Consider the following 15,153-nt stretch of genomic DNA (forward strand, 5'->3'; position numbering starts at 1 on the left):
ACTCGCCAAAACTCTATCCAATTTCTCATATGTTGGATTTTCTCTCCTATTTGCCCATGTATATTGTCTACCAGAGAGCGTTATCTCTCTTAGATTTAAATTTTCAATGATTGCATTAAACACAAAAGGCCAATGAGCATTAAAATTATTATTACTTTTATCCTCTGGTCTTCGCAAAATATTGAAATCTCCTGCTAAAAGTATTGGTAAAGTCTCGACCTCACATAACCGGACTAACTCAGATAAAAACTCCGCTTTATGGTTGTCTTGTGCTGCACCATACACAGGGACTAAAATCCACTCAAAACCGTCAAATTTAGATTTAATATGGAGCTTTACACAGAAATCACCATTATCTACCTTTTTAACTGAAAGTGTTTGAGTATTAATTCCTACAAGGATGCCCCCAGATCTACCATGCGGTGGCAAACAGAACCAAACAAAGTTCTGACCCGCAGCCAAGTTAGACAAGAAAGGAATAGTAAAATTCGAACGACCAGTTTCCAGAAGCGCAATAAAATCCAACCGGTGATCACGAATCGCCTCTTTAACAAAAATATGCTTCCCCGGATCACGAAACCCCTCACTATTCCATGTCAAACCCCTTAAACCCTCCATCAAAAATAATTTTTCTTTTTAAGCCTTAGTCTGTCACTTCTCCTAACTTTAGTCTTGTCATAAGACCTTTTTTTACGTTGACATTTATTTTCCTTGCGAGGAATCAAAATTTGTGAATGATCTTCACCAAAATATTGATCTTCCTCATCTAAGTCCTCACAAAGATTTGAAGCACGGCTCACTGCTAGACAAGTAGGTACAGTGTCAAGACCCTCCTTTGCAGAGCTATTACTAGTATCTAGAAAAGTTATCATTCTTTGTTTTTCAATATCCTTAATTAATCTAGCCGCATGTAATCTATCATCCAAGTTAACTCCCATTGACACCCCAATAGCAGTAGCTTTATCAATTATTTGCTCATCAGTAAAAGCAGAAAAGGAAGGGATCGTTGATTTTTGTGTACCTTGAGCCTGAACGTCATCACGCTTAGAGGCAAGCATCATCGCCCTTTCCATCTGAGACACATCCGCATTTGGTTGAGCACTCAACCTAGCACTTGACCGAATTCCCTTCATCGAATTTGGAGTAATCCCTCCAAAGCTGATAACCTCTGTCATAGAAGGTTTGCAAATTGGAGTTGCACCAAAAGCCTTGGACGAAAAACATATATTAGGAGAAGAAAAAGCATTGTTTGTATGATCATTATCATTAAAAATTCCAAAACATGGTACCTTATTTACTCCAACAGGAGTCATACACGGAGAAGGGCTAGATGCCTTTCCATCATCAATAGAAATTTTGCCCATCGTATCCAAAACTGCAGCCTGAGATGCATTGGCAGACAATGCCGTAGCACACTGAGTAGGCGTGATCGACGTTGCTTCTCCGATCGACGTACTCTCATGCATAACGGGCTGGACTGGCTTCAGCAGAATTTGCCCAGTAAGTGTCTCGGACTGAAAACCAGATGATACCAAATCTTCAGTTAAAAGCACAGGTGATGCACATATCATATTTGCTTCATCTGGTGAATCCTCTTGCACATCACAAACAGACACCACCTGCTGCCTCGACCCTAGAGTCTCTTTTATATGCTCATAAACCGATTCACTGAAAGTAACCATGGGAGACTCCACCATAAATTCCAACGGCTGTAGTAGCCCAAACTTTATTGGGGATACCTCAAGCCTATTTGCACCACCAGGTATATTGACATCAGTACCACCTGTAGTTGTATTCTTTTCCTCATCATTCTGTGAACCAAGCCTGCTAGCCTCATCCTCTTGATTTTCCCTATGTCCATCGTGTTCCATGTCCCCATCCCCATTAGGTGCATCATCCATATGCACATCAGAAGCTATATTGGGTTGAAGTCCTTCTACCTCAAATCTAAGTCTATAGAATTGTTCATGTACTCTGACATCCATCCTAATAGGTATCAGACTTGAATTGAGGCAAGTGATACAAATACGCAAAATGTCATTAGCACGAGTAAAAGCCATATCTATATCTTTTGTCTTTCCAAAAAGAGACCCAAGTGCCCAGAGAGCCAGAAAATCATCAAGTACAGGACTTGGCAGATCATGCACCCTAACCCAAACATCTTCTGCTGTCCATGCAGGTTCCACTGACCTTGTCCAAAAATCAAAGGTCATAAACATCTCTGAATTTGGTATATTAAATCTGCCAAAGTGTTGCACCCTAACCAGATCAATCTTGCTAGGAAAATTAACACGGTTTGGCAGATTTAATATACCAGATCAATCTTGCTAGGAAAATTAACACGGTTTGGCAGATTTAACACGGTATGTGCGTTTCGGCTGCACGGCAAAGCACTGTTGTGCCGTGCAACCATGCTTTGCCGTGCGCTATCCCTATTTTGCCGTGCAGATTTCTTTGCCGTGCGTCTGAAATGTTTGCCGTGCGGCGTTCTTTGCCGTGCGCTCCGCCTCCAACCCGCACGGCACAGGGTCGGCTTTGCCGTGTGCTTCGCCAACACCCCGCACGGCAAAGAAACAGACCAGCACACAGGGCGCAGCGCAGTGCACAGCTGGAGGCTCTTTGCCGTGTGTGTGTGCATGGCAAAGAAGGCCTTTGCCGTGTGCCGTGTGTGTGTGCACGGCAAAGAAGGCCTTTGCCGTGTGCTTTTTTCTTTGCCGTGTGCATATGCACGGCAAAGATGCTGCCAAAATTCCAGAATTTCCCTGCTTCCCCATTAATCCCTGCATATGCAATTCACAAATAGCAATAATCATCCAGATACACATATAGCACAATATATAGAGTATTTGCATCATCAACAACAAAGTTCATACAAGAGTAGTCCAACAAAGTCCATACAATAGTTCCAAATCACATAATTAGTTCATACAACAAGTAGTCCAACATCAACAACAAAGTCTCCAACATAGAATGCGGCAAGTCGCACAACAAGTTCATACACAAGCAACATCAACCTTCGCCACTTCCTTGTCCTTCTCCACTTCCTTGTCCTTCTCCACCTCCTTGTCCTTCTCCACCTCCTTGTCCTCCTACAAGTTCATAGATGCATAAGTGGCATGGAATGGCTAAAATTGACATGTAAGAACTAGGATTGACATGGAAGAAGTAGAATTGACATGGAATGGCTAAAATTGACATGGAAGAACTCGAATTGACATGGAATGGCTAAAATTGACATGGAAGAACTAGAATTGACATGGAATGGCTAAAATTGAACATAATCGCTAGAATTTGGATGAAATGGCTAAAATTCAACATAATGGCTAAGGATGACATGGAATGGCTAAAATTAACATGGAATAGGTAAAATTGAACATACTGGCTAAAATTGACATGGTTGAATGGCTAAAATTCACAAGTGACATGGTATGGAAGAATTAGAAGTGTAGGAGAACTCACCTAGAAACTGCTGCAGCTCCGGATGATGCCCGTATTGTTGACGGTCAAGCCAGGTGTCAGCGGGCTCTGACTTGGCGCTTGCTGGAGGAGCGCCATCACAGCCGGATCGGGCGTGGGGATCTGCAATATCCAAAGTTCGGTTAGACAACAAACAAGATTGAGACGGAGATATTAAGTTAACCACTTACAAAATGTGGGAACATAGGAGGACACGACGTGCTAGGACCACTACTCCCCGGTGGTGAAGTCAGCACGGTCTGGTTCATGAACATCTCTTTGGAACATCTGTCGCCGTTGTTGCATCCGCTGCAACATCTGCCGCTGCATCTGCATGTTCTCCCTAAGCTGCTGCTGCATCTGCATCTGCTCCTCTTGGTGCCTCCGTTCCCTTTCTTCCATCTCCGCCTACGTTGTGTTGCCGCGATGTCAGTAACATTGCAATGGAAAACATGTAATGAAGCGTAGAGGATCGACGAAGAACTTACCCGTAACTTCTCGATAGCTAGGTCCGAAGCCCGTGGGCGGGTCTCTACCCGAGGCTGCTCGCTCGTACGCCCACGACGGATCCGCGTAGAGATGGAATGGTACTTGGGTCGACTAACCCGTCAGCAATCCATAGGCGGCCACCCTTCTTGCCTTGTCCCGCAAGCACCGCAACCTCAACGTCAAACTCTTCGGTGGTTGGGTCGGCGTCTTCGCCGTGCTTGTCCTTGAACTTCGAGCGGTACGCGCCACACTGGCCCTCCGCTAGGTCGTTGACCCACAAGGACCCCGTTTCAGGATGCGGCTCCTTCCTGGTCTTCGACTGTTGGAAAAAGCCAAACAAGTTTGGTGCCACGCCCGTCTTCACTTCCCGCAAAAGAGTACATGCAATTAAGTGAAGAGGGAGACACTTGCGGGGCTAGCAATAACATAAAACGAAAGAATGAAGAAACCACTTGCTCACCTCATCCTGCAAGGTAAGGGCCAAGTTCTTGCTGCCCAGGACATGTGATCCACCTCCCATCTCTCGAACGCTTCTGCTTGCCCTCCTCGTGCTTCCGGCGTACTCGCGGGATGTCCACCATATGACCATCGCAAGAAAGCACGCCCTGTCTTCCCCGACGTACTGAGGAGGGTGCTACATACACAAGATAGACCCATTATTAGAACATAAACTACATGAAAATGCGGAAATAAATAACACATCGATGCTAATACCTGCATGTACTGCCACGGTGCCATGAGCGTATCCCGACAATCAGCCTTACTCATCCAAACTTTGCGCTCGGCGTGCCGCCGCGGACGCACCGGACACGTGCCTCGTAGTGCATGCCGCTCACCCTCACCCCGCACAACTCGTGTAAGATAACGTCGCACGCAATTTCCTTGCCCTCAGCCCTCTTGAAGTATTTCTCGCAACCATGCACATAGGTAAAATAAGATGAATTAGAGCAACTATTGGTAGCCAAGAAGTGTTTGAATGCTAAGAAGCCAAAAGTCACGTACCCGAAGTGGCGGACAACCCGCTCTTGCATGTTTTCGTACTTGCCGCTAGGATCTTCCGCGTAGCTGTAGTGCTTCCAAGTCCAAGCCACGTCGCGGCCACCAGTAGGGAGATTGACAATCCCAGGGAAATGCTTCCTAATTATGCCTCCAAGGATGTTCGGGTACTCACGTGTCGGCTTCCTCCTCGGGTCGCCATACTTGAACATGCTGCACAACGAAATGCCAAAATCAGTATGCATGTGATAAAAATATGTATAATGATAAAAATTTCAATAATGGAATGCCAAAATCAGCATGTACCTCTTTCCAGCGGGCACGAGAACAACATCGCGGAAGGCCCAAGTTTTTAGCTTGGGGAGTTTCGTAATCCCGCGCCTATACGGCTTCTTGTCCCGTGGTTCCAGCCTCTCCTCGGCTGCAACGTACACCTCCTCCACCGGCGGAGACCAAACTAGGGTCGGGTCTAGCTCCTGCGGCATACCCCCCAGCCCCTCATCCTCCTCGAGGTCCTCCCCACCGTCCTCCCCACCGTCCTCCCCACCGTCCTCCCCACTGTCCTCCCCACCGTCCTCCCCACCGTCCTCCCCACCGGCCTCCTCGTCCTGCCCACCGTGCTCCTCACCGTCCTCCTCGTCCTCCCCACCCCACTGCTCCTCGTCATCATCCTCGGCTGGGGAGGACTAGGAGAAGGGGTACGAAGTCGCCGTGGCTGGGCATTCTTCCTCCGTGGTGGAGGGCTAGGAGGAGCGCTAGGGAGGACGTGTCTGCGACGACGAACCACTCGAAAGTCCCACAAGCTCAGCCACGGCCTTGATCTTCTTTTTGAAACCTCCCTTTCTTTTTCTTGGCGGCATGTTTCAATCACCTAAAACACAATGAAAAGAGTGGTTTATTAGTATGCAATGTAAACAGATGAATATTAGTGAAATCAACAATAAATAGCACATAGTTCAGTACATAGATCATAGTTTATTACAAATAGCACATAGTTCAAGACATAGGATAGCCTCACAATTACAACTACATAGATCATAGTTTATTACAAATAACACATAGTTCAAGTACATATATAGGATAGCATCAGAATTACAACTACATAGATCAGTAGCCTATGTCGACATCCGTATTTGGACCACATGTTTCATCATCATCAGGCTCAGCGAACCAATAATCATCGATGAAACCTGGAGGTGGTCCATTTGGATCTAGGTCAATGCCTGCTTTGAACGCCTCGAGCAAACTTAGGTCTTCTACGGCACACACATCCTCAGCTTCATATTCTTCATTGTCTTCCTCCATAACCGCATCTTCTTCTTGCTCATCGTCTACGACCATGTTATCAACAACGGCCGACAAGTCGATAGTGAAATGACCGGGGAGCCCTTCTTCTTGATAAAAATCAACAGTCCTTGTTGAGGGGTCTACGCGCGGTAATCGTCCTTGTTTGGCGGGGTGGCCTAATGCGTGAAGGAACCGTCATCACAACATCCCATCCATGTAGACGTTTGGTCGGGTTTCGGCACGCGTACGGGAGATAGAATACTTGGAAGGCTTGGGTGGCCAAAATGTACACGTCCTCTCCCTTATAAACAGAGCTTCTTTCAACTTCGACCAATCCAATTTCAGGATCCCGTCTCACGCGACGTGGGTCGAACCAATGGCATTTGAATACGACGGGATTTAGCCCTTTGTCAAACCCGTAATTCAGCTCGTATATACCCTCGACTCTTCCATAGTAATGGAGTCCATCATCACCTTGACATACCACCCCGCTATTTATTGTCTTCTTGTTTGGACGGCTTGTTGTGTATTGATGGAGTCTCGGAAGCGATACCCGTTCACGTCATAAGAATTGAACGAGTCGACGGAATGGTTGAAGCCCCTAGCAATTTTTCGTAGCAAGGGATTCATGTCTTTGTCAGTTCTTGCCTACAAGATTAGGACGACAAGTTTAGAACAAGAAATGTCGGCCGAAATGTCGACAGTCTACAAACAAATTTGGATAGGATAGTACCAAACAACATAACCAGCTACTGAAACCGTGACCGCCGCCCTTATCGAAAATATCCTTGGATTCTTCCGAGGTAGGATCCCTGTGGGTATACCTCCAATATTTAGCCGTGAATTGTCTATAAGAATGAACGGAGGAAGAGTTAGCCACGAACATACGATGAATGTTTGCGAATAACTAAATGGTTAGCACTTACTTGATGTACGGCTTCACTTCCACCATGGTGTTCAAGACATATGAGTGGATCAACTCCCGCTCATGTAAATTTGTTGTGTACGGCTTCGAGCCACTTGACTTGCCGCCAAGCCCTATGAAGATGCTAAGCTTGGGTACATCTTCATTGTTGGCGGCATTGTAACGGAGGACCGGGTTGTGCTTTGTGGGAATGTTGGGATCATAGTGCTTAGTGGTGAAGTTTGCCACCTCCACGTTCAGGACTGCCTCGGCTATGGATGCTTCGATCTTGCATTTATTGCCAGTCATCCGACGGCTTTTGTGTTTCTCTCTCGGGACCAAACTGCCAACGGCCCCAATTCGGCCCCCCTTTAAGCATTCCTTCGCGAGGTGGAGGATCATATGTTGCATCGGATTAAAGAACGCTGGAGGAAAGATCTTCTCTAGATCGCAAAGCAACATGGGTGCCTGTTCATCCAGCTTCTCAATCACTTTAGTGTCTAACTCCCTAGCACAAATCTGGCGGAAGAAATAACTCAACCTCGCTAGCACTCGCCAAGTCTTCTCAGGGACATAGCCTCGAATCATCACCGGCATTATCCGCTCAATCCATACGTGGTAGTCATGACTCTTCAGTCCTTGTACTCGCAATGTTTCAATGTTAAGACCCCTCATCCAGTTGGCTGCGAACCCATCAGGGAAAAACAAGGAGTCCTTCATCCATTGGAAGACCTCCCTTTTTTGGGCCTTTGTGAGGCAGAACGGAGCGTGTGGCTTAGTCCAAGTTTTTTTGGCACCATGAGGTGGCTTCATGTTCAACTCTGGCCTATCGCACAACTTTTCTTGGTCAATTCGAGCCTTTATGTTATCCTTCGTCTTCTCAGTGTCCACTATGGTGCTCCAAATGGCTTCACTGATATTCTTCTCGGTGTGCATTACATCAATGTTATGCGGGAGCTCCAGAAACTCAAAGTAAGGAAGCTTCCAGAAGCACGGCTTGTGGGTCCATTGGTGTGTCTCCCCATATCCCAAGAAACCATTCCCATCAGGGTTAGGCTGGAGAGCGTCTAACTCGGCCTTGGTTTCCTGTCCGGTCTTCGGAATTGGCTTCGGTGCATGGACAACACGGCCTTTTTTGAAGCTCTTTACATCACTCCTGTATTCATGATTCTGCTCAAGGAACTGTCGAGCTTCATCAAAGCAGGAATACTTGCCACCCTTGTTTAGCCAGAAGAAAGTCACGGCTTGCCTGCACTCCGGACAAGGCCACTTCCCATGTGTACACCACCCGCAGAACAAAGCACGTGCTGGCAAGTCATGCAGAGACGTGTGGTACCAGACATACATATCGAAGTGTTCCTTCTTTGCCGCGTCATAAGTTCGGATCCCGCGATCTTCCCAGCCAAGAAGCAAGTCATCAATCAGTGGTTCCAGATACACGTTCATGTTCTTACCCGGGTATTTCGGTCCTGGGATTATCATCGACACAAACATGTACTCTGATCTCGTGCAGACGCCAGGGGGTAGGTTCAGGGGAATAACAAACACTGGCCAACAATCGTATACCGCAGCCGACATACCATATGGATTGAACCCATCGGTTGATATCGCAATTGCTACGCTCCTCGGGTCACCGGCTTTCGTGGGATATTTCTTGACAAAGTTCTTCCATGCAGCACCATCCGACGGATGTATCATCTTGCCACTGTCTGGTCTGATCCCTTCTACAGCCCACCTCATCTGCTGGGCAGTATCCTCGGTCATGAAGAGCCGCTGGATCCTCGGTAGGACTGGAAGATAGCGGAGGATATTCTTGGCAACCGTGGTCTGCCTCTTCTGACCATCACCATTGGTGTCAACCTCAAAGTACCTAGAGCTTTTGCAATGGATGCAATAATTTGTGTTAGCATGCTCCTCTCTGAATAGCATGCATCCCTTTGGACAAGCGTGTATCTGCTGAGATGACATCTTGAGGTCACTGAGCAATTTTTTCGAATAGTAGAAGTTTTGCGGCAAGAGGTGCCCTTTCGGCAGAATGCTGCCAACGAGGACCAGAAGTTCATCGAACCCATCTCTGCACAGATTCCTGTGGCACTTAAAGGCCAAAAGGCGAGCGATGGCATCTAGTTGGGTGACATCTGTATTTACGTGTAGGGGTTTCTGCGAAGCAAACAAAGCCTCGTAATACTTCTTTGTGTTTTCCTCCGGCTCCTCACTTGTCTCCGCATCCCTAGATGTCTCCGCCTCTACATGAGGGCTTTCAGGCACATTACCATTAGCCAAGTTCTCTAGGCACCTATCAAACCCAGTATCATATTCTCTCCTAGGCTGAATCTGCCGCACCTCCTTCCTAGCACGTTTCTTCGCCTTTTCTCCATGAAAAGTCCAAATCTTGTAGGACGGTTTGAACCCAGACTTGATCAGGTGAAGACTCATAGTTTCCTTGTCCTGTGTTTTTTGGTTAGCGCACTTACTACAAGGGCAAAAAACTGTCCTGGGTCTGCTAGGGATGTCAAACGCGCTGTCCACGAACTGCTTGGTCTTTTCTCCCCATTCCTCAGTATATTTCCACGGACCGATTCTGCCATCGTACATCCAGTCACGGTTATCCATCCTCTAATCAGCACCAAAACAGACGAACTTAGAATTTATATCAAACATGATCCACATTTTCTTTTTTTTTTCTTTTTTATGCATGCATCAACCTGAATCTCTACTAGGTGGGCTCCTAGCAGCCGCCGGATCCGTAGATTGAGTACGTTCTCCCTGCTCTACCCTGATCCGAGACAGAATTTCGGCAGCACCTCCCCGCTGCTCTCCCGATACACGTCTCGCCAAAAAGCCGAGAGGGGTGTGCATCCGGAGAACAACGGGGAAGCGCTGCCGAAATCCTGACTCGGATCGGGGTAGAGCAGGGAGAACGTACCCAACTACGCATCCGCCGACTGTCCCGATAAATGCCGTAAGAGTTACGGTTCATAATATGCGAGACCACTAATGCATATTTATCCGCGTAACCCTTACGGTCGGGAAAAGACGCCTAGGTATCGCGACATACTTGGTGATCTGGACCCAAAAAAAAACCTAGGTACATAGGGGCGAGATTTTTACCCTTGACGCGTGAGCGAATCGGCGAAGAAGATCCGGGACGCCCCCTCAAAGACCCCCGCGACGCCGCCCCCCGTGTCCACCTCGAAGAAGATCCGGGACGCCCCCTCAGAGACCCTCGCGACGCTGCCCCCCGTGTCCTCCTCGAAGCATCGTCTGAAATGGAGAAAATGAATTACTAATGGAAGCGAACACAAATTTTTTTTTGACAACTATTACTTATAATTTGCTTGCAGCACATTATCTTTTTTTTTCTACATTGCCCTATTTTTAACCTATTTTTAAAAATCCTACACTAAATCCTATTTTTAAAAATCCTACACTAAATCTAATTTTAAAAATCCTACACTAAATCATAAACTAAACTACACTAAATCCAATCAATCCTAAATACACTAAATCCTAAACTAAGCTGCAGGCCGGGTCCTAAACTAAGCTGCATATATGCAGGGACGAAATCGGGGCCGGGGTGCACGTACTCGATCTGCCGGCGTGCCGGAGGAGGGGATCTGGCCTGGGGCGGCGAGGTGGGAGGAGGACGCTGCCGGTGCGTCGGCGAGCCGGGAGGAGGGGCCGGCGAGCGGGGCGGCGAGGCGGTGGCGGCGCGACGGTAGGAGGTGGCCGGGAGGCGCGTCGGGGCGCGGGTTTGCAGGAGGGGAGGCTGCGAGGCGCGGGAGGGGCGGTGGCCGGGAGGCACGGCGGCGAGGCGGCGGGGCGGCGGCGCGATGGTGGGCAGGGCGAGGCGGCGGCGCGCGCGGGGGGCAGCAGGCCGGGGGCGAGGGAGACGGGCGCGTGTGCGTGTGTGTGGCTCAGAGTGGCCTGTGGCCGGTCGAGCTGGCAGATAATGATTGGCTCTTTGCCGTGGGGCTGGCCTTTGCCGTGCGCCTGTACACGGCAAAGAGCTCTTTGCCGTGTGCTCCACCTTTGCCGTGCGCCTGTACACGGCAAAGAGCTCTTTGCCGTGTGCTCCACCTTTGCCGTGCGCCTGTACACGGCAAAGAGCTCTTTGCCGTGCAAAATCACCTTTGCCGTGCGCTTTGGTACAATAAATTTTTTTTCTTCACCATTTAAAGATTCAAATCTATTTCAAAATTATATGAAACCTGTATTTTAACATGTGTATTATTTAATGATATTTTGAAACTACACGGATTCATTTTGTCGCCGGTGCAGCATTCCTTGCTGGTGCGCCGGCAATGTGCCATCATCGCCGGCGCGGCGACAAAGTGGTGCGCCGGCACCACTTTCCACCGGCGCGGCAGAATCATGGTGCGCTGGCAAGGTGTTTTCCACCGGCGCGGCAGAATCATGGTGCGCCGGCAAGGTGAAATCTAGGGGGGTAGACCCCCCGATGCACGCAGACCGCCGTTTTCGGGGGGGAACTACCGCCGGAGCACCGGAATGCCACCAACACTTGCATGTGGACCTAGGATATGTGTGAAAGTGTGTTGGAAGGTGTGATTCACCAAATGGTGCAAGGCATTGCTCCCATGTGTGAGATTCCTCTCTTTCGGGCGACAGCACTTGGAAGATTCCTCGACTTGTAGGCTGAAGTGTCCCGCTGCGGGTATACCGGTGGCTACAATGTGCCAAAGTGTGCCAAACCTACCTTTACATGTGTATATGGCCTAAACAAAACTAAACCTACCAAAAAGTATGTTGGTGGAACCTCGCGGTGAAATCTAGGGGGTAGACCCCCCGAGGCACGCAGACCGCCGTTTTCGGGGGGGAACTACCGCCGGAGCACCGGAATGCCACCAAAACTTGCATGTGGACCTAGGATATGTGTGAAAGTGTGTTGGAAGGTGTGATTCACCAAATGGTGCAAGGCATTGCTCCCATGTGTGAGATTCCTCTCTTTCGGGCGACAGCACTTGGAAGATTCCTCGACTTGTAGGGTCATGTGTGCCACTGCGGGTATACCGGTGGCTACAATGTGCCAAAGTGTGCCAAACCTAGCTTTACATGTGTATATGGCCTAAACAAAACTAAACCTACCAAAAAGTATGTTGGTGGAACCTCGCGCGGTGAAATCTAGGGGGGTAGACCCCCCGATGCACGCACCGCTGCTGGGAACTACCGCCGGAGCACCGGAATGCCACCAACACTTGCATGTGGACCTAGGATATGTGTGAAAGTGTGTTGGAAGGTGTGATTCACCAAATGGTGCAAGGCATTGCTCCCATGTGTGAGATTCCTCTCTTTCGGGCGACAAAGACTTGGAAGATTCCTCGACTTGTAGGTCAAGTGTCCCGCTGCGGGTATACCGGTGGCTACAATGTGCCAAAGTGTGCCAAACCTAGCTTTACATGTGTATATGGCCTAAACAAAACTAAACCTACCAAAAAGTATGTTGGTGGAACCTCGCGCGGTGAAATCTAGGGTAGACCCCGAGGCACGCAGACCGCCGTTTTCGGGGGGGAACTACCGCCGGAGCACCGGAATGCCACCAACACTTGCATGTGGACCTAGGATATGTGTGAAAGTGTGTTGGAAGGTGTGATTCACCAAATGGTGCAAGGCATTGCTCCCATGTGTGAGATTCCTCTCTTTCGGGCGACAGCACTTGGAAGATTCCTCGACTTGTAGGCTGAAGTGTCCCGCTGCGGGTATACCGGTGGCTACAATGTGCCAAAGTGTGCCAAACCTAGCTTTACATGTGTATATGGCCTAAACAAAACTAAACCTACCAAAAAGTATGTTGGTGGAACCTCGCGCGGTGAAATCTAGGGGTAGACCCCAGAGCACGCAGACCGCCGTTTCGGGGGAACTACCGCCGAGCACCGGAATGCCACCAACACTTGCATGTGGACCTAGGATATGTGTGAAAGTGTGTTGGAAGGTGTGATTCACCAAATGGTGCAAGGCATTGCTCCCATGTGTGAGATTCCTCTCTTTCGGGCGACAGCACTTGCAAGATTCCTCGACTTGTAGGCTGAAGTGTCCCGCTGCGGGTATACCGGTGGCTACAATGTGCCAAAGTGTGCCAAACCTAGCTTTCCATGTGTATATGGCCTAAACAAAACTAAACCTACAAAAAAGTATGTTGGTGGAACCTCGCGCGGTGAAATCTAGGGGGGTAGACCCCCCGAGGCACGCAGACCGCCGTTTTCGGGGGGGAACTACCGCCGGAGCACCGGAATGCCACCAACACTTGCATGTGGACCTAGGATATGTGTGAAAGTGTGTTGGAAGGTGTGATTCACCAAATGGTGCAAGGCATTGCTCCCATGTGTGAGATTCCTCTCTTTCGGGCGACAGCACTTGCAAGATGCCTCGCCTTGTAGGCTGAAGTGTCCCGCTGCGGGTATACCGGTGGCTACAATGTGCCAAAGTGTGCCAAACCTAGCTTTCCATGTGTATATGGCCTAAACAAAACTAAACCTACAAAAAAGTATGTTGGTGGAACCTCGCGCGGTGAAATCTAGGGGGGTAGACCCCCCGATGCACGCAGACCGCCGTTTTCGGGGGGGGAACTACCGCCGGAGCACCGGAATGCCACCAAAACTTGCAAGTGGACCTAGGATATGTGTGAAAGTGTGTTGGAATGTGTGATTCACCAAATCTAGGGGGGGTAGACCACCGGGGCCCATATATAGACCGATGTGTTGGGGGGGGAGACCTCCGGAGCACTTTCAATCCCAGCCAAACTTTCATGTGGACCAAGAATATGTTTGGAAGTGTCGTGTAAGGTGTAAAGCTGCAAGAAATTGCACCAAATATGTGGGGGCGATAACACTTAGCAGACACCGAACCCCCGTTAATTTGCTCCGAAACCCTGATATGTTGGGGGGAGGGGTCGATGAAGATGTAGATTACTTGTTTTATCGGTATACAGATTGTATTAAGTAACACTAACAAACAGTCTACAAAAAGTAAAAACTAATTTTACAACAAATATAAGTATTAATATAAATATGAATACTACAAAAGAAGGAAAATAAATGAAACTGCCCTCTGTGCCGTGCAAAAACGCACGGCAAAGGGTTGCCACGCACGGCAAAGGCATCTTTGCCGTGCCCGCGGCTTTGCCGTGCGCCTTCGTGGCCTCTTTGCCGTGGGGGGTTACTTTGCCGTGCGCCGTCTGGCTGCTTTACCGTGCGGGTATGCTTTGCCGAGTGCCGAGCTGTAGCTTTGCCGTGCGCCTTTTGTTTGCCGTGCGTCGTTCCCCTGCTGCACGGCAAAGCTGTCATTGCCGTGCGCGCGGCGCACGGCAAAGAACTGCCACACGGCAAAGGGTCGAAGAGGCACACGGCAAAGAGGCGCGCACGGCAGTGAGACTTTTTCCTGTAGTGATAACCACATCCCACTGATAATTCTCTTCAGGTACAATCCACTGGAGTTGAGTAATTATTTCAGGGATTGTGAGCTGCCCACCAGAGACAGTAACTCGACCCATCCGAGTGTTCTCCAATCTTGGCCTAACCATACCTGAAAAAGGGAACTCCCAGAACATCAAATCCTCATGAGCCAGACCATACATAACCATAGTTGGTTTAGGAGCAGAAATCAGCGGACAGTTTCTCGACAAGTGATCTGGGCTTTGACAACAATCACAGATGTTTTTAGTACAGTCATTCAGACAATGCCCTGGTTTGCCACATCGAAAACAGCCAGATCCTTTCTTTTTTTTCGCCATATGTGCATCCCCTGCAGCCTCCGGAAGGACAGGCGTTGTACCTTGTTGTTGTGGCGTTGAGATACCAGCAACTGACAGCAGAACTGCCTCAGCACGTTGTTCAGTTTCGCTCTGTCGCCGAGGAGCAGCCCCAGGCACAGCCAGTGAACCAGTTGCCGTCGGTACACCAGAAGAAGGTGTCACCATGGTCGCAGTCGCCTGAGCACCCTGCGGCTGACTCGCTGCGAGCTGTTTTGCCAATGCCGCTGCTGTCTCTTTCACCAACAACATCTGA

The 15,153-nt window shown here is 49.0% G+C and overlaps 1 protein-coding gene across 1 annotated transcript; it reads right to left on the bottom strand.

Moving 5' to 3' along the window:
• Window positions 1-4,709: 4,709 nt before the first annotated feature.
• On the bottom strand, window positions 4,710-6,246 carry LOC127310826 (uncharacterized). Its single transcript, XM_071822000.1, has 3 exons — window positions 6,067-6,246; window positions 5,248-5,627; window positions 4,710-5,154 (listed from the first exon to the last, which is right to left on the bottom strand). Exons 1-3 carry the CDS (start codon window positions 6,244-6,246, stop codon window positions 4,710-4,712), a joined length of 1,005 nt encoding a protein of 334 aa, XP_071678101.1.
• Window positions 6,247-15,153: the final 8,907 nt, after the last annotated feature.

Source organism: Lolium perenne, chromosome 6 (assembly GCF_019359855.2).
Source record: "Lolium perenne isolate Kyuss_39 chromosome 6, Kyuss_2.0, whole genome shotgun sequence".
In the NCBI taxonomy this organism is placed as follows: Eukaryota; Viridiplantae; Streptophyta; class Magnoliopsida; order Poales; family Poaceae; genus Lolium; species Lolium perenne.